The 27,897-nt window shown below is 45.1% G+C and overlaps 3 protein-coding genes across 4 annotated transcripts; 2 read left to right on the forward strand and 1 right to left on the reverse strand.

Annotated features, from left to right (window-relative positions):
- Positions 1–982: 982 nt before the first annotated feature.
- LOC310910961 (proto-oncogene Mas-like) lies at positions 983–27,879 on the reverse strand. 2 transcript variants are annotated; one of them, XM_083864068.1, is made up of 4 exons: positions 27,556–27,879; positions 20,425–20,471; positions 6,628–6,745; positions 983–4,055 (listed from the first exon to the last, which is right to left on the reverse strand). In XM_083864068.1, the coding sequence occupies exon 4, from the start codon at positions 4,037–4,039 to the stop codon at positions 3,086–3,088; it is 954 nt and encodes a 317-aa protein (XP_083720194.1). In that variant the 5' UTR covers positions 4,040–4,055; positions 6,628–6,745; positions 20,425–20,471; positions 27,556–27,879; the 3' UTR covers positions 983–3,085. The 2 variants fall into 2 exon arrangements, with proteins under 2 accessions (XP_083720194.1, XP_083720193.1); XM_083864067.1 differs by lacking the exon at positions 20,425–20,471.
- On the forward strand, positions 10,737–12,255 carry LOC310910213 (olfactory receptor 4S2-like; the record flags this gene model as incomplete). The annotated part of the gene is given in 6 exon segments (XM_083862661.1): positions 10,737–10,785; positions 10,788–11,125; positions 11,128–11,209; positions 11,847–11,880; positions 11,882–12,196; positions 12,198–12,255. Coding segments are annotated over 6 exon segments (876 nt in total).
- LOC310910214 (uncharacterized protein) lies at positions 15,330–22,528 on the forward strand (the record flags this gene model as incomplete). The annotated part of the gene is made up of 3 exons (XM_083862662.1): positions 15,330–16,247; positions 21,442–22,398; positions 22,514–22,528. 3 exons carry the CDS (start codon positions 15,330–15,332, stop codon positions 22,526–22,528), a joined length of 1,890 nt encoding a protein of 629 aa, XP_083718788.1.
- Positions 27,880–27,897: the final 18 nt, after the last annotated feature.

Raw genomic sequence — 27,897 nt, forward strand, 5'->3', positions numbered from 1 at the left:
TAGGGATACCAACGTGGTGTCAGCAGGGAAGAGAAGTGACAGTTCTGATCCCAGGGCCACCACATGTGCCCGTTTCCAGCAGGAGCATCCCAGATCTCTGAGGCATGTCAGCCTGGTTAGGAATCATCTCACTTCAGTTTTCTAGGAATTCCCTGACATTCACTGTACACTGCTGTCTGACTCCCAAGGGAGTGTAGAAGATGACTCAGATGAAACCGCTAAATTTCTAAGGGTTTTAGCCAAGAGAGCAGCATTGATTTGGCTCTTCTCAGAAGAAATGACATTGCTGGAATCCTAAATTGTCCCTCTGCTGTGTGTCTGTGCTCCAGCTCACACACAGAATTTATAATTCCATGAATCCTCTTGGAAACTGCGTGGTGAAGGTGAAGCACCACTGCAATTGTGGCATACAAGTGGAAAAATTAGATTTAAACAGTAATCATAGATTTTGTCCTGCAGGTTCCTTAAAATCCGCCCCAGAAATGTGAGGGGACAGTTTGAGCCTGTTCAAAGACATGATTTCAGGATTAGGGTTGTTAAGAAGAACCTGACACAGAGACAAAATGCTTTTCCCAAAAGGAATTAGGAGCTCTTAGAACTGTCAACAGATGGCTCATTCCAGCCATTGCAGGCACCAGCTTTAGCAAGAGGTCCAGTATGAGACAGGAACCTACTCTCCTCATAGACAAGCCGGAGGCTTTAGAATGGGTGAAAACTAAGGGAATGAGCCATTTTTTTGGCACTGTTTACCAGGGACAAGCTCTGCAGCAAAGCCCAGATATTGTTTATTCCACAAAATCTGGGGCCAGAGTTACCTCATTGAAAAGAAACAAAAGGAATAAATCCAAATCTGATTTAGGGGTCCTAACAAAATGAAGAAGATCAGCACATCAGAGTTTATTCCCTGGGACCAATACAACCAGGGCCATTCCATGGGGAATACAGGAACAGGACTGAGCTCACAGCCATGTGCTCCCATAGTCCTGTCTGTCTCTGAGGTGCCACATCTCCGGGTGCCACATGTCCAGAAGTGCCTCACAGAGCTGTGACCTCCAGCACAGTGTCCCCAGGCCCGTGGCTCCCCTTGTCACTCCCAGCTTTCTCCTCAAACACCCTCTGCAGAGCCGCTCTGACGGAGCACTGGAAGTGGCGCCGCCGGCAGCTCCCCACCAGCACGTACATCACGGGGTTGAGGGTGCAGTTCAGCAATGCCAGCAACAGAGAGTGGTCTTCTGGGATTAAATCATCAGAATCAGGGAGATTAAGGATCCTTGTACCATCCATAGGAAATAAACTTTGTTGATGAAGCCAAGATTGCAAAAATGGGCAGAGCAAGGGGTGCTGGGTTGGTGATGGTGGGATTTGGTGTGTAGTGGGTAAGAGATGAGTGAAAATTAAAATTTGGGGAAAAGGAAGTGGAAAAAAAAGAGAGAAAGGGGTGAAACAGAGAGAGAGAAAATAAAAAAGAAGGAAAGAACAAATAAAGACAAATTCAAGGAAAAAGAAAAGGAACCTAAACAAGAGAATGAATGGGGGAGAAACAAAGAAGGAAAGGCTGAAAGAAAATAAGAAAGTAAGAGAGAATTTTAAAAATAAAGATTGAGAATGTCAAAGGATTTGCTTGGACAGGACTGATGGAGAAGGATATCCCTAGTGTGCCAAATCCCAATAAATAGTTGAGTCAGTCACACAGGGGCTGGTCCTGCCCCCTCTGGAATCATTGGAGGAAATGTTATTCACCTAAATACAGCAGTGTTATACCAAAAACCACCTGGAATTAGCTGTTATAAAATATACTTGGCTTTTCTGTCCTTTTTCAGTAGTCATTGACTGGAAGGTTCTTTGTGTGCCTTGAATTAAAAAAAAAAAAAATCTGCTTTTATATTCTCTATGTTTTTATCACCTGATAAATCCAATAACAACAAAAACAACAACTTTCAATGCAATCTTTATCCCTTTGGATAAAAAAAATAAACAACAAGAAAAAAAGAGACTTCTGGTCTTTTTAACAATACAAAAATGTTTTGTTTGTCCCAATGATAAAATCATTTGAAGCATCAAAAAGAGAATATTTTGAACACGAATTTGTGAGGTTTTTCAAAGAAAATTAGCCACATTGACTTCTTGTAACAATTTTGGTTAAAAGAATAAATGTTAGATAGTCTGATAGCACAAATAATCCCATTTAGCCCTTCAAAGGATTTAGTTTAGAGAATAATTTGTTGCAAATCATGGTATTTCTTTACCTTTTTCTGTCTCCTGTATTTTTCTCACTATCCTTTGGTTCATTTCATTTGGTAAAGGTGATGTAAAAGCCATGGATTCTGATCTGTCCTTTTAAAGGAAGAAATAACAACATGATGTAGCTAAACGCAGAGACTCTGCCAAGGGCTGGAGGAAATTAAAATAACATGCAACAATATAACAATACAAAAAAAGTAATCTCCAGCCATGTATTTCTTTGAAATACAAGATGAGGGAGCATGAAACTCAGTTAATAAATTTTTAAAGCAAGTTGGAAGGAGCTGGAGCCCTTTTCTGCTCTGTCGTTTAGACAAGAAATGGACTTGGTGGTTGTGAATCTTTTCAGTCTTTGAAATTCTCACCATTAGGAAGCCCAGAATGGCTCTGTGAGCCACAAAAGGCTGTGTGTGTGCTCAGACATGGGAATTGTAAATTAAGAGGGATAGTTGTATTCTCCTTTCAGGAATTTTGTGTCTGCTTCCAACAGGAGGATTGTAGGTATCGATCTCATTTTCAGAGATCTGAGTGAAAAGCAACACTGAGAATTTATGAGTTTATGAATGACAAGAATTCATCCTGAGTGGGATTTCTTTGATGTAATTGAGACACCAAGGCATTTCAACCTTATCAAATGAATATTAATTAATAGTCACTGGAAAGAAACAGGAACTTCTAATACAGGTCAGGTAAATCCTGTGGTCCAGGTGTTGATGTGCCACACATGGTGAGTTAAAATAATGACCTAAAATATCTACAAAGAGGGTACTGAAGGTCAGGTGAGATGAACCTTCCCCAGTACCTCGGAGTTCTTCAGTTCCGCCAAGACATTCCAGGCAGGGTTTTAGGAGGACATGGTTATGGTGTCCCGGGTTTCCCGCTCATCCCTGTCATCTGCCGAGTCTTGGAAGGCCCTCTGGAACGCCTGCCTGAGGGTGAGCCTGAATTTCCGATCCCTGTAGCTTCCCACCAGGAAGTAAATAATGGGGTTGAGGGTGCTGTTGACACAGGACAGCACAAAGCCGATCTCCGGGGAGTACAGGAACTTGTGGCCCAGGAAGTCCAGGAGGATGAGGATGCTGAGGGGCACGGCAAAGATGAGGAAGAGGAGGATGGTGAGCATGATGACGGTGAAGAGTCGGCCCATTTGGAAGGTCTGGGAGCTGCACTTGACTCGCAGGAAGAGGGTGAGGCTGAAGAGCAGCATGAGGGGCGCGCAGACGAGGAAATCCAAGGCTCCGATGGCGACGAGCAGGCGCCGGCAGACCCCGGGAGAGGGACAAAGGGTGCACAAAACATATCCCAGAGTGTTCAGGAGCAGGGACAGGGCCCAGAGCAGGCCAGACACCACAGCAGACAGGTGCTTGGGGCGGTGTGTCCGGCACCAGATGGGCGACAGCACGGACAGGCAGCGCTCTATGCTGATGGCGGTCAGCAGGTACAGGCCCGTGCCGTACATGAAGAGATCCAGGAAGAGGAATATCCCAAATTGCACCCCCACATTGAACTGCATCAGGTACTGCACGGTCTCCACGGCGATGCACAGCAGGTACCCAAAGTCGGCGGCCGCCAGGTTCAGGATGTAGACGGTGAAGTGGTTCCTGCGGATGCGGAAGCCCAGGTACCACAGGACCAGGCCGTTCCCCACCATCCCACAGGCAGCACTCAGCAGGCAGAAGCTCTCCATGAACTTGAGGACAGTGTAGGATGGCTCTGGTTGTCCCATGGCCCCGCTCTGGTTGGTGCCAGGAGCCTGGATGGCCATGGCTGGGGGGATTGGTATGGTTAAGGGTCTCATAGTGGGTGATTCCGACCTGGGAGCAGAGAGGGTAGAGGTGGTAATTCCAGGGTGACTTTTCTAGAGGGGTTCCTTGGTTTGTTCCCAGGCTTTGTAGCTAGAACTCGATTTAATGGAACCTCAAAATAATTTGGTTTGGAAGGGATCAAGAGCCTGGAGTAACAGGACAAAGGGTAAAGGCTTCACACTGCCAGAGGGTGGGTTTAGATGGGATATTGGGAATAAATTCTTCCCTGGGAGGTGGTGAGGCTCTGGCACAGGTTGTGCAGAGAAACTGTGGCTGCCCCATCCCTGGAGGTATCCAAAACCAGGCTGGAGCAAACTGGGATATTAGAAGGTGTCCCTGCCCATTGCAGGAGGTTGGAACTGGATGATCTTTAAGGTCCCTTCCAACCCAAACCACTCTGGAATTCTGTGATTCCATGAGAACAACTGATAGTTTTTTATAATTGATGAGTTATTTCTGTTTTAATAAAGTGCCATTTGGTGTGGTTCTCCTGTACAGCAGAACCATGTACAGTAACAAATAAACATTTTGGTCTGGTAGAGCCCTCAGCTTCTCCCTCAGAAACTGCAGGAACCACACGTAAGAAACCACAGATTATCTCATCCTCACAGGACATGGGAGTTGTGTCTCTGATAACTTTTCCACACCATTCCATGAGTTAGGTCACTGTTTCCTTCCCCATTGTACTGAGATCTGATTGAGAATATTGAGAGTGAAAAAAAACTGGGTTTAACACGGTTTTTATGGTCTGGTGGGAAGAAATACAATGGTTCTTCTGCTGTCTCCCAACCAGCTGTTTATTTGGACATGGAAGGCAGAGAAGTAAAAAAGAGGACGGGAACAAAGAATGGGGTTTTCTGGGAAGATGTAAATCACTGAACCATGCAGCCAGCATGAATCCTCTGTTCTCTCTTTGTGGTGCAGCAGCACACATGGAGACAGACTTCCAAAAGCACCCAGAAGGTGACAGACTGAATCACTGCTGTTCCATCCCGGCACCTCAGGCACGCTGATCCCATGGGCAGAGGGAAAAGAAGGGTGAGGTGCAGGGAATTTGGAGAGGGCTTGGAGCAACCTGGGCTAGTGGAAGGTGTCCCTGCCCATGCCAGGGGATGGGCCTGGATGGGCTTTAAGGTCCCTCCCTTTCCACTCAAATTATTTGAAGATTCTAGGATTTCCTTTAGGGTTGATTGAAACCAGGGAACTTCTGGCACTGCAGAGCTGGATGATCCCGTCCTCAACTCATACAGAACTTTGAGCACTTCTAATGTGAAGACTCTGAGAGCAGCCCTGTGGCTGTTCCTCCCTCACAACCTGCTTCAGAGGTGGCTACAAAGAATCACATTTTTGCAGAAATTAGCAGAAACAGTCTCAAGTTCTGCGCAGCTTTTCTGCCTTGAGAACAGAGGAAGGCCCGGTGGTTAAGTGGTTTCCTGGCTTCTGTTTCCACTCGATCTGAACACACTGAGGGTGTGAACATTTGAGTGTCCCCTAAACTCTGTCTCAGCCCACTGCAGCCTCCACAGGTGCATCTCTCTCCACTGGGGGTTCAGGGAATGACAGGTAATTATTTCCCAATGTTAAATGGTTTTCTGCCAGGGATCATGTCACAGAATCATGGAATGGTTTGGGTTGGGAGGGATCTTAAAGCTCATCTTGTTCCAACCTCCTGCCACAGCCAGAGACACCTTCCACAGACCAGGTTGCTCCAAAGCCCTGCCAACCTGGCCTTGGACACTCGCAGGGATAAGGCAGCCACAGCTCCTCTGGACAACCCATGCCTCAGCACACTCACAGAGAAGAATTTCCTCCCAAAATCTAATTCAAATCCACCATCTTCCAGTTTAAAACAATTTCCCCTTGTCCTGTTACTCCAGGCCCTTCTCCAAAGTCCCTCTCCAGCTGTCTTGGAGCATCTTTAGGCACTGGAAGGTGCTGTATGTGCATAAAGACTGCCAGGAACAGAAATGGCTGCAATGGGTAACATCAATAGTCTTGCCTCCTGCTGTAACAGAAGTTATGAAATCCTTCTCTTACTTCTACAGACTGCAAAAGTCACTCATTGTTCTCATTTATTTATCATACTCCCTTGGAGAGACAGAATTCCTGTCTCCAAGACACATTCAAGACATGATTCTACTTCCTTATGTAACTACTAAGTGAAACTCTCCTCAAACAGCAGCAGCCTGAGTCCAGGTCTTTTTTTCCCTTGAGATTAAACATCTTCCCTGTGGTTTCTCTGCAAATCCTGCCTCTAGCTCCTGAGGCAGAACAACCCTGACCCCACAAAGATATCTCAGACTATGGACAGAAAGTTATGCTGTTGTAATGCCAGGTCTCTGAGTAATGACTTTTTACATTGCAGAGGTGTGTTTAGAGCAGCTCAAGATCACTTGTACAGGGAAAAGTGTCCCTGGAATGAAGCTTTCCTTATATTGAAAATGATTATGATGAATTCCTGACCTACATCAAATTTCTGTCCAGCAAAGGAAGTAAATTGTTTTCATTTCCCCTCCCTTCTCCAAAGCCTGACAGAAACCATCAGAGCACAGTGGCAAAGACCCACCTCAGAATTTCTCACCTTTGTGCCTTCCTGGGAATTTCAGCACCTGTACCTGGCAGTGTTGTCTCCTGGATTGTGTGATATAGGGTGCAGCTCGAGTCCTTGTGTCATCCTGCTGTGCTGGACTGGGCAGCCACTGTTTAAAAAGCCATGGTGTTTTCAGCGTGACCCTCCAGGCAGCCAATCACTCATGGGGGAAATACCTCCTCTGTGTGAGTATGATCACCCAGATTTGAACCACTTCCCCCTCCCCTCTTTGCAGTCATGGAAACATTACTACTTCTCCCTTCCTCAGCTGTTCTTGCAAGAGTTGTCCATAGAAACCTTGCACTGGTGTTGTGTCCTACTCGAGGCCCTGAGATGCTCTGATTTCACAGACCCCAAAGATGTGAGGTTTTAGTGCTGCTCAGGTGGAGAAATTTTAAGCCCTCTCCCATAACATGTTTGCTGGAGGTTTCACATCCTCCCTCAGCACTTCTCATTCCCTCCTGTCCCTGCCCAGCTGTCACACACCCGTCATTGCAGTGGGTCCTCTTCTGACCCTCAACCTCTCCCAGCACAGTTCAGCACCTTATGGAGCCCCTACTGCTTCACCCAACCTTGCACCCATACTTCCCACCTCAGCAGTTCCAGATGCCCAAACCTTGCTTGTGCTGTCCTCAATATGGAGCTCTGGGGTCAGGAGCACATTTCAGTGCACCTTCACATCTCACAGGCTTTCAGCACAGTCCTTCAACACCTCAGGCACTTCCAATTTCACAAAATTTCTCCAGCCCCAGGCCTTTCACTTCCAGTTTCACAACTTCCCCCTGGACAGAGCTTCTCCTCACCTTGTGTCTCCTAAACAGACAGAACCCTCCACCACCCACCCACAACATGCCAGTCCTGTCCATGCACACTCCATGTCCATGAGCTCTCCAGATCCACTTACAAAAGGGCATGGAAACCAGGAAAACACTTTTCTCCTTTCCTGACATCCTTACAGGGAACTATCTTGGGCTGGGCAGCCAGTTAGTCCCTTGGGCCAGGGAAATAAAGGGACAAGAGTATGATGCCACCCAAATTGCTGCCATGTGTGTCAGTGGGTACAGGAATGGGCAGATCCAGCCCAAATTTGCTTAGCAGGTCAGAAATGCATTTGTACATCTTCAGCTTCTGTTGTCATCTGTTCTTCCTCTTCCTTTTACAAAGATTTTAAGAAAGTTTTTACTTTATTACCCAATCCTATTTCCTATAGTGGTTACTGGCAACCCTCATTGACCTGGCCAGGACTCCAGGCTATGGTGTAAAATGATATTTAAATTAAAAGACTATTTTTATCCACAGCACTATTTAATCTCCTCATTAATTTGAGAGTTTCCATTTTCTCTGCACGGATTGCTGGCATTCCATGTTGGAGACATTCAAAATGCCTTTGTTGTTATTGGGCCATTCTCAATTTCAGTAAATGTCAGCAAAACAAAGGGATGGGTAGTGGATGAAAATATTTATTGATGCACCTAAATCACAAGTTGAAAATACACAGTACACTTCAGGGCAGTGATGAGTTGGAGTTGAAGTAATACACAAATTCATTGAATTCTGGAATGGTTTGGGTTGGAAGGGACTTTAAAGCTCATCTAGTTCTACCCCCAGCCATGGGCAGGGACACCTTCCACTATCCCAGATTGCTCCAACCTGTCCTGGAACATTTCCAGGGATGGGGCAGGCACAGCTTCTCTACACAACCTGTGCCAGGGCCTCACCACCTTCCCAGGGAAGAATTTATTCCCAATTTCCCATCTAAACCCACTTTCTGTCATTTAAAGCCATTTCCCCTAACTGATTAGGTGAATAGATCTGTTTCTTTCCAGAGGAAAGCCTGGAATGCAAAGGCTCAACTCAGCTGACTCCTGCAGATGTACAAAAGCTGATTTCCCTCCCTCAGTTTTCCCAATATGTAAAATAAGGATTTTTTTTTTTTCTTTTTAACTTACTCTTTACTTCACTGACCTTTGCTGAAGCATGCAAGTTCTTGCAAAAGTCTTTATTCTCTGGGCTGCAAGCAATGAAATTTCAGGGAAAATAAGGAGTTGGAGGGTCATCAAGAAGTGAGCCAAGCCATCTTTTGTCTCTCTTCTACGTGGGTCTAGAATCCTCCCAGATTTTTTTTTTAAATTTTTTTTTTTTTTTTTTTTTTTTTTTTTTTTTTTTTTTTAATGAGGGCTTGTGGAGTTTTTATGGGGATATGCATTGATTTAAAAATCCTCACAGTTTTATTATTACTCACAGTGCTATAAAACCTAAGCTGTGGGATCTAAGGGGCCTTTACATTTGGGAAACACACAAAGCATGGATTAATGGCAGAGTCTGGGAATGTTAACTCAACCAGATCACATCACAGCCTTGCCCAATTTAATATTCAGCTAATCTACTGGCTGTTATTTCCAAGAATCATGGAATTGTTAAGGTTGGAGAAGCCCTCCAATGTCATTGAGCCCAACCATTCCCCAGCAGTGCCACCACTAACCCATGCTCCCAGGTGCCACATCCACATGTTTTAAATCCCTCCAGATTGATGGTGACTCCACCACTGCTCTCAGTAAACTGTGCCAGGGCTGGACCACCCTGTAAGTGAAGAAATTTCTCCTAAAATCCAATCTAAACTTCCCCTGGCAGGATGGGATTAATTTCTTCTCATTCTCACCACGGAGCATTCACACCTCCCTCCTCCAGCCCCAAGAGCCCTTGAGCTGGGAGATTTCCTTGGAGAGGGTGGAGGAGGTTTGCATAAACAGGGAATTAAACCCCGGAGGAGGACAACTTCCCTGGGGAGCTTTGAAGAAAGTTACTTAAACAGGTTTTTTTCCCTCTGGTTGCTGGCCTCTGTGTGCACCCTTCTCCCATACTCCCATGGGAGTGCCCATACTCCCTCCAAGCAGCTCTAGCATGGGCAGGAAAAGTCAGGTTACAGGAAAGCAAGGAATTAAATGAGGTGGGATTAAAAAAGGCACCTCCTAAGCAAGTGTTGAAAGCTTTTCAGAAGCTGTTCTATGTTCTTTAAAGCCTCTACCAGGAAAGGGAGATGTTGGGGACATAAAATCTTACAGCTCTTACACAAAAATTAGATCTCCAAACACAGAGCAGGTAAGTTTTCCAGGATCTTTTCCCTTTCCTCTTTTCTTTACTATTCCTGATTTCCTTTCCTCTTCCTCCTCCCTCCCTGCCTCCAGCCCATCTTCTTGACAGATATGAAAATACAAAGAGAAAATTCCCCTGAAGTTGTCAACCATCTCTCGCTCTCTTTGGCTGTAACCATGTGCAGAACTGGTTTTGAGGTCCAAAATAAGGTTATAAAATTCTTTTTCAATTAACCACCTGAGATTTTAGAAAACCCGTGCAATAAGAGGATAGTGCAATTCCTTATTCTTTTTTTTTTTTTTTATAACAGTCCACGCTGTATTTATTTCCTATTGCAATTGATTTCACTATATCTGTACCTCTAGTCACTGACTGAAAAGATGATTTTAGGAGTAAGACCTGCCTTTTATCCCCTTTCTTGAGTATGTTTTACCTCCTGCCAGTAAAACTGCAAGCACAAGAGAAGAACCAAGCTTTCCCAACTTCCTCTTTAGCCTTCACTTTTTTGAGTTTGAGAGCAATTTTGGTTTTTCTACATTTCAGCATTTCCTGTGGGTGCTTGACCAGCTTTTTGCCTCTACAGGAGTTTCTGATTTTGCTCCATTTTAAAATCATGAAATAGGAGCCTGGATCAGATGGATCCAATCCCAAAGGAATCCAATGGATGACATCCCTGCCCATGGTAGTGGGGTTGGAACTAGATGGTCTCTAAGGTCCCTTCCAACCCACACCATTCCAGGAGTCTATGATTCTATGGCTGTGTCTCATACAAGGCAAATTAAATTAAATGTAAAGGGGGGAGAACCAAACAAAAACCAAAGCTAATTTTAAAAGCACTAAAAAACTAAATTCTAATCCCATGTATTTCTTAGAGAGAATGCACTTCTGATAAAGAATTAATTCTTAAGAATGAACAAACTGATGAATCGTTTTGTCTTTATCTTCCCACATTTCCAGGCTCTGCACTGCACATTGGCCAGTAGACTGGCAAGGAAAACTCCAGCAGCATGAAGGAATTAATCCTCCTGGGCCTCTCAGAGAATCAAGGGGTGCAGAAATATATTTTGTGGTGTTCCTGCTTTTCTACATGCCCACAGTGGCAGGAAATCTCCTCATAGTTCTCGTTGTGATGAGCAGCCAGCACCTGAAGTCCCCCATGTACTTCTTTCTCTGCCACCTGTCCTTTGTAGACATTTGTTTCTCCTCTGTCACAGCTCCCCAAATGATTTCTGGCTTCCAGGTGGAAAATAACACCATCTCCTTTGCAGGTTGCATAGGACAGCTCTTTGGGGTTGGTTTTTTTTTGGCTGCACAGGGGGTTTTCATCCTGACAGCCATGGCCTACAACCACTACATGGCCATCTGCCGTCCCCTGCACTACCCTGTGCTCGTGTCCCCTGGGCAGGGGGCTTCCTTCATGCCACCCCCCAGACCCTTCCCACCACCCTGCTCCCTTTCTGTGGCCCCAACAAAGTCGCCTGTAGGCCAGATTGTAGGAGCATCCCTGGACGGCAGGGAGAAGGAACTCTGCAGACCTGAGATGTTCGAGAAATACGTGGTTTTATTGTGGGGGTCGTGGGTAAAGAGGGCTTTGCCTTCAGCCACCAGCCTGGGCTGACGGGAAGCCCCAAAGAGAGAGGGAGAGAGAGAGGGGTATGAGGTAAGGGAGATAGCAGGGGTAAGGGAGGTAAGAGAGCAAGGGCAGGTAAAAGTGGTAAAAGAGCGAGGACCTTGTTACAATACATTATATCTCCTTTTGTGTTGAATATTCTAATTTACAGTGACCAACCAGCACGAGATACAAAACCTACAGACTTTGCATGCAGCCAATGAGAACTACTATATTACCATATCATCCTATATTCTAAACTCTAAAGACTACTTTTCTTATCTACTTTTTCCCTGATGCCTTGGCAAGGTGGAGAGGGGCTACATCTTTGGGTCCTTTTGTTTTCTATCCCTCAACCTATCTCCAGCTAATCACCATCTTCCTGCCTGCCATCATCACATCTCAAAGCTGGCCTTCATTTCTATTTCACTCACAGGTTTTACATCTCCAGTATTTCCTGACAGGCAATCACATCTGTAAGCTTTTCCTGTCCCACCTTTCCCAACAGTCGCCCACTACTTCTGTGATGTCCATCCCCTGCTCCACCTGCACCAACACGTGTGCTGACCACCTGGCCACAGCGGCCAACAGTGGAGTCATCTCCCTGAGCTGCTCCCTCATCCTGGTCACGTTCTACGTGGTCATCCTGGTTTCCCTGAGGGGCCAAATGCTGGTGGGGTGGCACAAGGCCCCATCCACATGCAGATCCCACACCATTGTGGTGATCCTGTGCCTTGGGCCCAGCACGTTTGTTTACATCCACCTTGTTTACATCCCATCTCCAAGGACAAAGCGTGCCTGTGCTCTACACATCATCACACCCATGCTCAACCCCTTCATCTACATCCTCTGGAATGAGGGGAGCCATGAGGAAACTGCGCAGGAGGAAAGTGGGAAGCGGAAATGAGAAGGCGTAGGGCTGTGGTCATGTTCCCAAAGGATTGGAGAAAACCAAGCATGATTTGCTATCATTTCTTCTGATACAATGCCCCAAAATGTGCCTTTGAAAAAACAGCTGGCTGTTGGCTCCTGCTGCAATTAGGAAGGCACTAAAAGTTCTTTTTATGATGGGAAAGACATTAAGAACTCTGGCATTCCCTTCCTATTCCTTGTCAATGAGCACAGGCCCAGACCACAGCCTCCTGAGCAACTGCAACACCAGTGTTTAAATGCTGTTAAAAATACTGAAAATGTTGTCCAGGTAGAGCATCCCATAAGAAAAAAACCCCAAAACCCCCTAAGAGCTAGTTGGGTGGTTTGCTGATGAAGGAACAGGAGGGGAAACTTCTCCCCTTCCTTTCCCACTTCAACAAATCCTTTCTGCTCTGTTCCAGGCTGGCCTGGATGGGGCTGGGAGCAACCTGGTCTAGTGAAAGGTGTCCCTGCCCATGGCAGGGGGTTGGAATGAGATGATCTTTAAGGTACCTTCAAGTCCAAACAGCTATTCTGCAATTCCATAATTATCCTATAATTCATTCTACTTCACCTTTCCTCTGCCTAAGACAGCACTAAATAAAATAAATGTATTTTTTCATTCTTTGGAGGTGAACACCAGTGGGGTTTTTTTAGAGGTCTCATTTCTAGGTGCTGCTGAGCAAATATTCACCCACAGCTTATGGAAGGTGTCACGGAAATAGTGTCAGGCTCCTCTACACTTTGCTAAGAATTCTTACAAGAATTTCATACTTGAGCTCAAAAGTTGCTTCTGTGCTTTACCGTGTCAGTAAAAATACCTGGTGAGGGAGGAAAGCTCACCACAAACCTTTGTGCATTTTTTGAAGTGATTTCCTGAGTTACTTCTTGTTTTGAAGTTTTAATTCAGGTGTCTAAGGGATAACATCAGTGATATTTTTGCTTTGTGCTGTCAACACGTAAACTAGAAAGGAGTAAGACTGTAGATGAGAAATACTGGCTTAGGACAGAAAGCAAAATTTGTATCAATTTATATTAATTTATATAAATGTCCTGTGTAAAAGACATATTTACTCTGACATCTCTCTCCAGGGACTACATTAATAACTACCCAAAGAACAATTTTAGCTCCTTAGTCACTGATGATTTCTGACAAAACTCCCTTTGCCTCTGGGATCTCATTACGCCTGATAGTCTTGTGCTTCTGTTGTGTGATTTACTTGAACTATTTCTGCTACAGAAGTAATTATACTTGAAGATGCTCCTGGAGGTTGGTGTTGGTTTTTTTGCAGAATGGGAAATACAGAAGGTTGGGCTGTTCTTTTCAGGGCTCAGAGTTGGCAGAGACACAGAGCTGCTTTCATAACTTCTGAGCAGCACCTTACAGAGAGTTTCTGATGGAGCTGAGAGGTTCTGATGGAACCCCCAGAAGTAGTTTGGGGAGGTCGTCAGAGGAAGGACAGCAAGTGAACTCTGTGGAAGTGTTCTGGGATTGTTCCTTTGTTTTGACCAAGCCCCACTGAATCCTGCCTTTGCAAAGCAGCATTGCTGGTGAGTGACTTTTGTGAGGACTATTTTATGATTTAGAAAAAGGACTATTAAAGAAATCAGTTACACATTTAGAATCCCATAATGGTTTGGTTGGAAGGTGCCCTAAAGCTCATCTTGTTCTGACCCCCTGCCATCGGCAAGTCCATTGACCAGGTCGCTCCAAGCCCTGTCCAGCTTGGTCTTGAGCATTTTCAGGAATATCACACACTAGTGATTCTTGTGTTCTGCATGGGAATGCTGTAAGGGTGGATTTGTGGGTGTTTGTCAGTAAAGGAGGGCCACCAACATCTCATTAACTACCCCAGTGTCACTACAGGTGTATTTATAGGGTGTTCCACACCACAACCAGGACGGGTATTATTTCTACCACCCTCTTCAGCTAAATAATCAGAGCTTATTATTACACATCAGGGGCATATTGTGGCTTGGATTTCATTCTTAACTCCTTCAGGAAAGTGTTGGCTTTCAACTGAAATTGTCCCAAAAAGACAGCAGAAGAAATGCAGTGGATATTCAACATACCAGAGGACAATGTGTGTGTCCTATTAATGTCCCCTGTCTAATGATTTGGCCTTTCAGATCTTTTAAGGCAGGTTTATTTAATGCTGTTAGCATCATAGACATCTGGCTTCTTACTTGTAACCCCCTGCTTGCTGAGTTATAAACTCCTCACCAGAAATGAGCAGAGAAGGAATTTCCTGGAGGGATTTTAAATGGAGAAATTCATTCCTCTGCTGGTCCCACTTTAACCTCCACAGGAGTGTATTTGTCTACTGAAGAACTTCAAAAATTCCTTTAAAAAATAGAGAGGTGGAGAAACCATGGAAGGTTTTGCAGCTTCTACTGTGTTAGAAACCCAGATTTCTTTGGAACCTCCCAAACCTGGTTTCTGTCCATGTATTCCCAGTTTCAGAGTGGATAAGCTAACTGGAGAGTCCTTTCCTTAATTTAGAGGAGTGCCATTAGGATCAGAACACGGAACAGCTCATGCTTGAGAATGGCAGCATTTGCTTCAGTCATGGCACTTCAGATTTCCAGCAGGTAAAAGTACAGCACAGCATTTTTCCAGCATTCATGGCTCTTGTTATCTGAGAGCAGGATGCCCTGGAATCACCATTCCTGAAGGGATTTAAAAGCAGTATGGATGTAGCACTTATGGACATGGTTTACTGGAGGGCTTGACAGTGCTGGGGGGATGATTGGACTCAATGGCTTTTCCAACTTTAATAATTCCATGATTCTGTGATTTCTCCCTGACAGAACGGGAGCACAACAACTACATTGCAGGAAAATAGTGCCCAGAGTGAATTCAGGAGAGAAGGTCAATGTGGAGGGGCCAGAGACTGAATAGGGACAGAAGAGTGGGTGAGTGCAAACTCTGCTTTCTGTCATTTATAACACAACACTGTGCTTTCTCCAGCAGCAAATGCATCCTGCTCACACCGTCCATGAGCCTTGGAGCTGTAGCACATTCCCTTCTCTTCCTGGCCAGACCCCCACCTGTGCCATGGGAGCCTGAGCTGCAGCAATGGCACAGGACAACTTCTCCCAGGTGACTGAATTCATCCTCCTGGGGCTCTCCGACACCCAGGAGCTGCAACTCCTCTTCTTCACCTTCTTCCTCCTGGCCTACGCCATGGTCCTACTGGGCAACATCCTCATCATCGTGACAGTCAGGACTGACCCCAAGCTCTCCTCACCCATGTACTTCCTCCTCTGCAACCTGTCCTTCATTGACATCTGCTACACCTCTGTCACCATCCCCAGGGTGCTGGTGGCCCTGCTCTTGGGGCACAAGGCCATTGCCTTTGAGGGCTGCATGGCCCAGCTGTTTTTCCTGCACTTTGTGGGCTCCTCAGAGATGTTCCTCCTGACGGTGATGGCATTCGACCGCTACACGGCCATCTGCAGGCCCCTGCACTACACAGCCATCATGGCCCGCGGGGTCTGCTGGGCTCTGGTTGCCGCCTGCTGGCTCGGGGGTTTCATCCACTCCATTGTCCAGACCGTGCTCATGCTCCAGCTGCCTTTCTGCGGCCCCAACACCATCCACAGCTTCTTCTGTGACGTGCCACCCGTTGTCCGCCTGGCCTGTGCCGACACCACCCTCACCGAGTGGCTCATGGCCTCCAACAGCGGCCTCATATCCCTGGGCTCCTTCCTGGTGCTGGTGGCCTCCTACACCCTCATCCTGGCCAAGCTCCGGGCTCACATCTCCCAGGGGAACGGGAAGGCTCTGTCCACCTGCGTCTCACACCTGATGGCCGTCACCCTGCTCTTCATGCCCTGCATCTTCACCTACCTGCGGCCCGCGGGCACCTTGCCCACTAGCAAGTACGTCTGTGTCATCTACACCGTCTTCTCACCCGTGATGAACCCCCTCATTTACACCCTGAGGAGCAGCGAGATGAAGGGATCCATGTGGAGACTGTGGAAGCGCTGTAGAGCCCTCTGAGATGAGCTGGGTTGGCAGGACCCTGGAGTTACACCCAGAGTTAAACCCTGGAGTTACACTTGGAGTCACATTCCTACACAATAATGACTTAGTGGCTGAAGCCTACAGACTTTAAATTATGTATATTTATATACCCATATTATCAGTGATTAAAGGAGAGACAGGAAGACTGATTCATAATCAGAATCCGATTTTACTCAGGTTTTCCAAGAATTTATATACCATTTCAGTAAGGTTAGTAATTTCTACTACAATAATTAGGTTAAAAGATCATACAAACAACTCATGCATTTTACAACATCTTCATCTTAGGGGGTTGATTGAATCTTTTCCTTTAAGCAGGTTTAATCCCATCTTCTCATAAGCTCAAAGTTTTGTTTGTCTTTGCCATGGCATTCTAGTCACCAGACTAGTTATGCTAATTAAGTCTGTCTCACTCTCAGTCTTGTGTATTCCCACACCATATAACTGTTAATATTAAAAATAATAAAAATCCATGCTGAAAACCCCAAACTTCCCAAGCACTTTCACTCGTGTGGGATCATAATCTTCAGATAAATAAATGAATCCAGGATGAGGTTTGTTCTCCCTCTCTGACATGCTTTTCTTGTGCTGTGACACATGGTAGAGGCACATGCACCGTGTCCCCAAATTCACCCACTGACACTGGAAGATAGACATGGCACAGATTCTGCTTGTAGGGTTTTCTTTAGAAATTTTTAGTCATAATCCTCTCAGAGAAGTGAATTACTAAAATCATACAAGGCACAATATATAGAGGAAGGAGAAGGAGTGGAGAAGGACTCTGGACAAGGGCATGGAGGCAGGACAAGAGAGAATGGTTTCACACTGATACTGGGTGGGTTTAGATGGGGTATTGGGAAGAAATTCTTCCCTCTGGTGATCTGGCATGGGTTTCCCAGAGCAGCCATGGTTTCCCTGTTCCTGGAAGTGTTCCAGGCCAGATGGGATGGGGCTTGGAGCAATGTGGGATACCGGGGATAGTGAAAGGTGTCCCTGCCCATGGCAGGAGGGTTGGAATGGGATTGTCTATAAGGTCCCTTCCAACCCGAACTGCCTCTATGAGGGCAGCAGTTACATCACCAAATCCATTAGGGATAAAAATTCAGTGGTTGCCATGAGGGGAGCACCATCAGTGAATGATTTAGGATTGAATTCATCCCAGCTAAATAAAATCATGGAATCACTGAGGTTGGAAAAGTCTGCTAAGGTCACCAAGTCCAACCATTCCCCAGGGGTGCTAAGGCCACCACTAACCCATGTCCCCAAGTGCCACATCCACATAGCTTTTAAATCCCTTCAGGGTTAGTGACTCTACCACTGCCTTTGGCAGCCTGTTTCAGGGCTGGAAAACCCTTTCCATGACTGAATTTTTCCTAATATCCAATCTAAACTGCTGCACAGGAAGTAAAAGGATTTCCACTTTGCCTGTCTCTCTGTGCTGTCTTAAATTAGCCCTCACTCCTATACCTGTAGAAAGAGGAGGATTAGAAGCATCAGTGAGTCATTGATCCTGGTTAACAGAGATTTCCAAACATCTCCCATTCTTCTACAAATGAGATTTCTTTTTAATAGTGAATTTCTACTCAGGTTCATCATAGAATGGCTTGGGTTGGAAGGGAGCATTTTTTTAATATTAGATGAAAATGTTGAAAAATTAAAATGTTCTTTAGGTCAATTAGGGTAAATTTTAATTGAGACAAAATGCATCACTGTGATAATTTTTTAACATTCCAATAAAGCTTTTATAAATATTTTATTTATAAATCAATGCAAGGCAAATTGGAGCTGTGGTCCAGTTATTTTGCTGTCAGTTTGTTCACCAGGTATAAACTGAGGATATCAACAGTGAACTGATTTGAAATAATTGCTCCAATTTTGATAAAATAATTTTAAAAATCCATACTTTTGGGAGCTGAGATTTCAATACAAGGAGCTTGAAGCAACCTGATCCAGTAGAATATGTCCCTGCCCATTGCAGGGGATTGGAATTGGATGAGCTTTAAAGTCCCAACCCAAACCATTCTATGAAGACGAACAATTTAATATAATTGATTTTTTTTTTTCCCCCTGGAAACATCTTAGGAAGACTTTAACAAGGCCTCAGAAGATGCTGTTAAAAAGTTGGTGCCTGACAAATTGCAAAGGTGAAGCTTTGGCAGCTGAGTTTGGCCCTCTGTGTAAATTGGCTCCACTGCACACCATTAAAATCCTGAGTTCTTTCTCTCCTGGAAATTATCATCTCTATGAGCTCCCCCTCAGATTTACTGCCCTCACCCAGAGGACAGGGAAAAATGGCCTCAAAGGGGAAAAAATCCTTTGAGAACTCACAGGATCTCAACAATACTTTTGTTAAATCCCAAGAAGCCTGAAGAGATCCCAGCCTAATCAATTTTATTTAAAGACTATGAGACTGAAACACAAAGGACATCAGAGAAAAGGGAGCATTTTCAGCAGATTCTAATCAGTCTGGGCTCATCATAAGCATTCCTAGATGGAAATCTCAAACAATGACAAAGCTGGGTAGTCTCAGAAGTGGACAAAATCAAATCACTTTGGTTGTATTACAGTGGGGATGGCACAGGGGGGTGGGCAACAGGGCAAGAGGGGTCTAGTCCATCAATAAGTGTACATCTGGATTCTGAAAATAAAGATATTTTTCTTCTTGTTTGTTTGTTTGGGGGTGTTTAAATGAATTTTTTATAATAAAATATATTTCAATATAATTTTTATTTATTTACCCTGAGGCAGAACACTTATCTCAAAAACTATCCTGTGTTTCTACTCCTAACAACCCAGCTAAGACTATCCCGGCAAATAAGAAACTTAGATGCAGAGTTGAGAGCCTGAGTGACTGGCACCTTGATGAGGCAAACGGATCCCACCCCAAAAGAAACATGTAAGATTTATGAGAGAAACAGAATCACAGAATGGTTTGGCTTGGAAGGGAGAGGTGAGGGACGGATCTCTTTGCTGTATCTCTTTCTGGCATCTGGGTTAGTTACAAAATTCTTTGTTGCAAAACTTCATGGGAAGTGTGACACCTAAAGGTCCTTGGGCAAACTGCAGCACACAGGGAAAGGTCTGGATCATGGGGATTTATTCCAGCCACAGCTCTGCACCCCCATGGCAGGACAGGCCTGTGCTGTGTGACCCTTGGAGAATTACAGTTTATAGAATCTTGGAATGGTTTGGGTTGAAATAGACCTTAAAGTTCATATTGTTCTACCCCCTGTTGTGGGCAGGGACACCTTCCACTATCCCGGGTTCCTCCAAACCCTGTCAACCTGGCCTCGGACACTTCCAGGGATTCACAGCTTCTGTGGGCAACCTGTGCCAGGGCCTCACCACCCTCACAGGGAAGAATTTCTTCCTAATATCCAATCTAAATTCCTCATCTTTTAGTTTAGAACCGTTACCTCTTATCCTATCATTGTTTGCCCATGTAAGACACAGAATCTTTAATTTTCCAGGATTTTGCAAACAGGCTGGAAGAAGGATGGCCAGCCAGAGTCCTTTGTGTGAACAGTGCAGAGTTTATGGTCAGGTATTGCTGGAATATGAACAGGCCTGTTCCCAGTCCTGGACATCGCATGGGAAGTGGCACTCCTATAAATCACACATGGATGCTTAATGGAACCAGAGGGGAATTTTGTTACCTTCAAATAGTGCTGGTAATTTAAATTCCTTGGATTACAAGCCTCTTTTGGCAATGTTCTGTAAAACCCCTCATACACGCAATTAAGGGAACATCCAAAAAAAGTGTCAGACACACCTGTCCCCAGACACTCCCTCATATTTATAAAACCTCATTAAAGAAGAGAGGTGCCTACTCCTGCAGCCAAGCCAGCCCTTGTGCCAGTGCTGGTAGGTGTCTGTGTGAATATTCCAATGCTGCTCTATCAGGATTCATCTCTTCTTCATGAGTGAAATCATTCCTATGTCATATGCAGAAAGAAGAAAAAGGATTGCTTTGTTTCCTGAAGATACAGACAATCATAAATCATCTGTAATTAATTCTGTGCAGCAGTGAGTATTTCTATGTTGTTTCTGTGCTATTTCACCCAAATGAGCCCCCCATTTTATGAAAAAGTGATGTCCCTTTTATTTCTGCTGAATTAACTATTTATGTAGTTTAAGCCCTGACCTTGCTCCCTCTCAAGCTTCAGGAAGAATTTGAGACCACAGAGGAGCCTGGGCAGATGAAATATTTCATCAATCTATTTATCCCTGCATCTCTTACAAATGAGAATGTAGTACAATATTCCCATCATCTCAAAATCAATCCCAAAGTCTCCCAAAACTGAGGCATTTGGACTGAACTTTGCTCTCTCTCCCTACAGGGCTGGTATGTAAAGGACTTACTTACTGTAAATACTGAGCTACATTCCATGGAACAATGCAGGCTAAATGGAAAGATCCTTTAATGCCACATTTAGACTTCTTTGAACTGGGGAAACGGGATGGGAGGGAAAGTCCAGGTAGATGCTAGAGTTATTAATGGTATTGTGGAAGTCTTTAGGGTAAAATTCATAGAAAACTGGAGGGTTTTAGTGGGATGCCAAATTGTAACTTTTTTTATTATAGACTCATAGAATGGTTTGGGTTGCAAAGCACCTTAAGTTCAGCTGATTCCAACCCCCTGCCATGGGCAGGGACACCTTCCAGTAGACCAGGCTGCTGCAAACCCCATCCAAAAGCTGAAAAAAAGCCCTAAAATGCATCTATCTGCTTATTATGAGGGATTTAATTATTCTCTGATAGCATTACTCCCTCAAAAAGTAAGTTTTAGCTTCAGTTGCTAATCTAGATCTTTCTCACGATATTATTAATACTAAATAATTTATGTTGAAAGGAATTTTAGGGATCTATACCATGCTCCCCTTGCTCAGAGAACCTTTGTGTTGCCTGAGGCTGTGTCCAAGCTGGACAACACAGGGAAAGTAACTTCAACTTTCAGCTCTTCAGTCTGAGGTGGCAATCTGCAAAAACAAACATTTTGGGTTAATCACTGTGAAATTTAATACCTACATTTTGCCTTTTGCATTAGGAATATGCGGGCTTGGAAATTGTTTTGAACTTCAAAACAGACCAAAAAAAAAAAACCTGACAAGCTTTAAAATGGGAATGAAATTGTGATTAAGTTACATCTTCTTTATTCCAGAGAAACCTCTGTCTCATTCCCACAATGAGAGGGAAGATGCAGATGGCCAACCTCTCAACAGTATCCGAATTTGTTTTCGTGAGTCTCTCTGATGCTCCAGAAATCCGTTTGCTTCTCTTTGTGCTGTTTCTGCTCATTTACTTGGCCACCTTGGCAGCCAACATCATGCTCCTCGTTGCCATTAGCACTGACTCCCACCTGCACAGCCCCATGTACTTTCTCCTTGGCAACTTATCCCTGCTGGATCTCTTATGTCCCACCATCACTGTGCCCAAGATGCTGGGGGCCTTGCTGCTGGAGCACAAGAAGATTTCTTTCTCTGGCTGCCTGTTCCAGCACTTTTCCCTCATTGCTGTGGTGGGCACGGAGATTTTCCTCCTGGCTGTGATGGCCTACGACCGCTACGTGGCCGTGTGCCACCCCCTGAGGTACCCCAGCATCATGAGCACCAAGCTGTGTGCTCAGCTGGCCATGGGCACCTGGGCAACAGGGCTTCTGAACTCCCTGCTGCACACCTCTCTGGTTTTCACACTCTCTTTCTGTGGAGCTAACAAAATCCAGCAGTATTACTGTGACATTCCTCCCGTGCTGGCCCTCTCCTGCTCGTCCATCCAGAGCAGGGAGTTGGTACTCCTGGTGGTGGCCGGGGTGCTGGGGGGCAGCGCCTGCGTGCTCACTGTGGTCTCTTACATCTGTATCCTCCTGGAAATCCTGTCCAGGAACTCCCCTGGGCTCTGGCACAAGGCTTTGTCCACCTGTGGTTCTCACCTGACCGTGGTTTGCCTTTTCTATGGGACCACTATCTGCACCTACGTCCGCCCTTCCTTCACCTATTCCCCGCACTGGGACAGGGTCGTGTCCATGCTCTATGGGATGCTCACCCCGCTCCTAAATCCCATCATCTACAGCCTCAGGAACAAAGAGGTAAAATGTGCCCTAAAAAGAGTGATCAGCCAGGTAAGAAGGGCTTTAACAAGACAAGAAAATCTCGCTCAGCCTCCACCATCAGCTGGGTAGAAACTACAGTTTATGACTGATCTTTTCTAACTTTCTGATCTTCTCTAACTTTCAGACATCTAAAAATTAGATGCTGGAATTCAAATTCATTTCTCTGGGCTCAAAACTCCTCCTCTGGGCTGAAAACTCCTTCTTTTGGCTCCCTCTGCAGTTAGAAGGGAGAACTCTGCACTTCCAGAATTGCACGGCACAGCTTTAGGTCATTTTCACAGGAGGAGAAGCGTCCAGCTGGGAATGTTGTTCTCCACTGAGGAAGCTGAGGTGAGAGTAGGCAGGTGTTGTTGGATGCATATTTTAGGGCAAGAGTTCTGGGAATTCGTACTCGGGTACACTTAGATACACCATATGAAAGCAGTTTATATCTCTTTCAAAATTCAACTTCAAATACATTAAATTATGTTTTATGGCCCAGCCCTGAAATCTCTCCTCTCTCCTTGTTGGGTGTCTGCTGTTTGCTGGAATCTCTAGAGTTCCATCTCTGGAGTCATGTTTGCTGCTACCTTTTTCCTTTTTCCCATTTTTTTCTCCTTGCTGCATCAAGTCCTAATGGAAAAGAGAGGTGATGCTGCTTCCTGCAGCTCACCCCTCTCTTCACCACCTCTCTTCTTTGTGGGGAAATAATAAGTCATCCCGTAAAAACGCTGAGATTATTGTCCCTTGATTGACCTCAAAAGTTTCTGATGAGACAGGTTTAATAAAATCTCTTTTATTTAGCTACAAGTGGCTCTGAATTTTTAAATACTTTCATTTTGTGACAAGACTTTGCATTAATTGTAGCCTTGAGGTGTCTGAAATGCAAGAAGAGTCATCAGTGTGAATGAGATTACGACTGTGAGCAGGATATTTATGAAACAATTCATCTGCCAAAAAAAATTTCTTGTTCCAGCTCTTCCAGGGCTCTGAATGGCAGCACAACCAGGGCACAGGAGATGGATATGTCTTTATGCACACCTTTACTCCTGACTAGAACCCCTGGAACCCAGAATCTCTTCCAGGCTGTTGATGGCCCCCTTGGAATGTCGCAGGCACTTTCACAAGGTTCTGAGGGTCTTCTGCCAACCACAAGTTGTTGTCCAGGGGCAGCTGCTGGTGCAGCTGGTGAAGGATAATGATGAAGGCTCAATTATCCTTCAAATTCTTGCCACAGCTTCTGCACCAACCAAGGGGGGGACTGGAGAGGTGTTGGCCAAGCCATGAATTCTCCAACCAAAGTGTGGAGAAGTTGTGACAAACTGAACTGCTTTGGAAGTTTTGATTTTCTTTAAAAAGGAGGAAAGTTTCCTTCTCCTCAGTGCCTGTGAAGTTGTCCCCAGGGACTTGTTAGAAGGATGAGGGAGGTCCACCAGGAGCTTCCTAAGGAGGTTTTTAAGATCATTAGAGGATTCTTCAGGATGCCCAAAAGGGTTTGTTAAGATGAAGGGCCTTGGGTAGCTGCTCCCTGCAGGATTGAACACTCCTCTTCCCAAAGGTCATGGAATCTAAATGTAGCTGAGTGGACAGATGCCTAAGGATGGGCATCAGCCTGTGTGCAATTCCAAACCCCGGATGTCTTTTAAAAGACAAATCTGAATTCCAAGGTAACAAACTAGAGCCTGGTTTCCAATATGTGTCCAGATGGGAGATTTTTCACAGCCTCTCCTGGCTTGTGAAGGTGGAAAAGTTGGATAATCAAGTCTAATTCTGCTACAGTTTCCTCCCTCTCCACCCACACAAGACCCATGTGTTCCCAAAAAGATCCACTGTAAGGAGCTGTTTGCTGCCAGTGGACCAAGCAAGGCTCACAGCAAAAGCTGGGATAGAGTCATTGGGTAACTCAGCAAGGAATATGTTCCTTCTTTTCTCCTTCTTTCCCAGAGAAGCTGTGGCTGCCTCATCCCTGGAAATGGTCCAGGCCAGGCTGGATGGGTCTTGGGAGCAACTTGGTCTGGTGGGAAGTGTCCATTAGAGTTTCACTCTTTATCATCAGCTGCATCATCCCTTCACAAATCGAGGTGCTAATCACTAAATATTCCTCAAAACCATTACATCCTCTTTCATTTTCCTTCTGCCCAGTAACCTCTAACACTGGAAGGAGACAGCTGTGATTTTCTTTGGCAGCACTGGAAAAATTTAACAGGGAAGGATCGTAATTCACTCACTCAGTTTCTGCTCCTCTGTCTCTGAGTGTCTATTTTTGGCTATTCTCAGAAATCAATACCCCTGGACTGACTCATCACCACAGAGCGCCTCTCCTATTCCTAGAAATGGAGCTGCCCTGTTGGAACGGGGAGTGGGAGTACAGGCAGCACCAAATAAATCAAGGAAAAACACTCTATCAATGAAATTCCCATATGAATGATCCTCTGTCCATTTACACTTTGCTTTTGCCACTGAAAATCAGATTTCTCCTATTATTTGGCTAATCTCATGCAACTAGTGAGAGGCCATTTTTATTTTTTCAATTTCTAAACATAAAGGTTTCCTGAAATTCTCAATGTGCCTTCAAAAAAAAATTTAAAAAAAGAAAAAACACACAAAAAAACCACAACTTTTTTTTTCTTCCTTAAGCAAAGTTCAACTATATTATTTATTTGTGGATTTTATTACTTGCAAAAGAAACCAGGGCAGATTTTCCCTTTTCCTTTTTTTTTTTTTTTTTTTGTTGTTTTTGTTTTTGTTTTTGTTTTTTTGTTTTTTTGTATGGTGCTGCCAGATATGAAAACATGCAACATAAAAGAGGATGTGATGATTAGAGGGTGATTTATTTTTCTCCTCTAAAAATAGCATCCACTTGTGAAATTCAGGTTGGGCTACAGTTCTGGCTTTAAAATTCCAGAAATTTGGAATTTAAAATTCCAGGACTTTGGGAAGCAAAAAACAGTTGCATTTGGCATGTCAGTGCTATTTTCTCCTCCCTTTCCTCCCTATTTTTTAATTCCTATACAAAAAAAAAAAAATAGATTCATAGAATCAAGGCTCCTTGTGAAGAGACTTTGTCCTCTCTGTGGCCAGTCTTTTAATATTTGGCTTTAAATGGCTTTAAGATAAAGGAGGGAAGGATTAGATTGGATATTGGGAGGAAATTTATCCCTTTGAGGATGGTAAAAATCTGGTTGTTTATTACTCCCATTTTTGACAACTTTGTGTTATCTCATTCAGGGGTAACCACCTAAAATTCTGGAATTTATACTGCTCATCCAGGCTTCCTTTCTCTGCCCTGCCTAAAATTTATCCTGGCATCAGCAGAAATGTGTATGAACTTTTGCAAAGTTAGAGGTTAAATTATATGCTTTTTCTTGGAACGTTAAACTAATACCCAAAATTCCTTTTTTAGCAGACTGAGTCAAATTCAAGTTTCTGGTAAAAAAGAAGTGTAAGGACAATTGCTTGGAAAATCAAAAGGTATTTGGGGTTGAATGTTCAAAACCATTCTCATGGCTTGCTTTCCATCAATTACGTAAGAATTAATCAGCCTCAGGAAAATAAATGCACAAAATATTTATGAGAAATCTCAGAATCAGATGCAACATTTAATTTTTTAACTTGGAAAGCTAAAAGATTTGTATAGGGAAAACAGTTCCTTTGTTTGCCAGCTCTGTCATACCCTCTATAGAGAAATGAATGTCATTTTTATATATTTTATCCTATTTTTATAGCCTGTTCTGCTGTCACCAAACATCTTCCAGGCCTGTTCTCATCCTGCTTTATTTACAATTCCCCCACTTTCGTATATTTTTCTATTTTCTCTTTTTGCCTCTAGACCACGAGCCCTTGTTTCCCTTCTCACAACACAATTAGGTTTTTATTTCTGCTAAATTGTGTAACAAAATGCTCCTTGCTTGTTATGGGAATGTGCAGCCTGGGGAAGGGAAACCTCCAGGGAAACTTTAGTGATGAAAATTCCAGTGATGAAAAGGGCTCAGGGAGAGCTGGGAAAGGACTTTGGACAAGGGCCTGGAGTGACAGGACAGGTGGGAACGGCTTCAAAGTGACAGAAGGTGGGTTCAGATGGAATATTGGCCAAAGAAACCTTCCCTGTGAGGGTGGTGTGGCACTGGGATGGATTTCCATGGGAAGCTATGGCTGCTCCATCCCTGGAAGTGCCCAAGGCCAGGCTGGATGGGGCTTGGAGCAATTTGGGACAGTGGAAAGTGCCTCTGCCCATGGGATGTGATGGTTTTTAAGGTCCCTTCCAACCCAAACCAGTCAGTGAATCTGTGGTAATCAGGACTTTTACAAACACAGGAAATGGCGATTTCTCAGAGGAAACAAATATTGTGTGTGTGTGCCTGTTCCTTATAAAATTTAAGACGCAATCTGACTCTTCTGTTGCGACATCTTGTGTTCGGCACAGGCTGCACCGTGCTTATCTCGACGTGCGCTCCTCTTTACACAGCCCCGGGCACCGCCCTCCCTCATTCCCCCCGCTGAGGGCGTTTGTGAGCGAACCACTCCCCCCCGGCCATGACACCTCCCGCCGACGTCATCCCCACGCGACACCGGTGACGGAAACCCGCAGCGCTGCGGACTACAACTCCCGGCGTGCCCCGGGGCAGCGGCGCACGCAGCGCGCTGACTGGCCCGCGGCGCGGGCGCCCCCACGTGGCGGCTCGGCCACGCCGGGACCCCCGGGACAAACCCGGGATAAACCCGGGATAAACCGAGACAGCCCCCCCGCTCCCGTGCCACGGGCCTCGCCCGGGCTACCTGGAGGGAGCTGTGCTGAGTCTGGTGGCTGGGAACGGGGCCAGGTGCTGCAGTGGTTCCCTTCCCTTCCCTTCCCTTCCCTTCCCTTCCCTTCCCTTCCCTTCCCTTCCCTTCCCTTCCCTTCCCTTCCCTTCCCTTCCCTTCCCTTCCCTTCCCTCCCCTCCCCTCCCCTCCCCTCCCCTCCCCTCCCCTCCCCTCCCCTCCCCTCCCCTCCCCTCCCCTTTTTTCTCTTCATTCCTTCTCCCTTCCTTTCCCTTTCCTTTTCTTCCCAGTTCTGATGTCCTCTGCCTGGAAAAGGCAAATGGCTCCAGATGCCTTTCCTTTCTCCTTCCACTCCTCTTCCAGCTCTCTGCCTGTCTCCTGACACCCTAGGTCCAGGATTTTCTTTCATATTCCTATTCGTCTTGGTACCTTCCCTTATCACACTGAGCAGGAGGAGCTCCGGGACACAGCAGAGAGATTCCACCCTTTCCAGGCAGCCTCTGGCAGGCAGGGGAGGTGGAAGTGTCACTTGGAAAGGTGCTGGGAGTTGTGACCAGCCTCTCAATGCCTTGTTTGTTGACTGTAATCTTACCGCTGGAACATGATGAAAATGTTAATAAAGTTCCTGGAATCTTCATGGAGAGAGCTGTAAGGGACAGCATCCCTCACAGAGCAACTGATCTGAAATTACACCTAATTAACCTTTCGTTTATTCCCTGATTTATGTTATAACACAAGTTTTTTGCGGGTGAAATAAAGATGCTTTTTAAA

This window comes from Zosterops lateralis (genome assembly GCF_965231275.1).
Source record: "Zosterops lateralis genome assembly, chromosome: 6".
Classification (NCBI taxonomy): domain Eukaryota; kingdom Metazoa; phylum Chordata; class Aves; order Passeriformes; family Zosteropidae; genus Zosterops; species Zosterops lateralis.

Coding starts and splice junctions, on each gene's coding strand:
- LOC310910961 (XM_083864067.1), bottom strand. CDS start 4,039: ATGAGACCCTTAACCATACCAATCCCCCCAGCCATGGCCATCCAGGCT.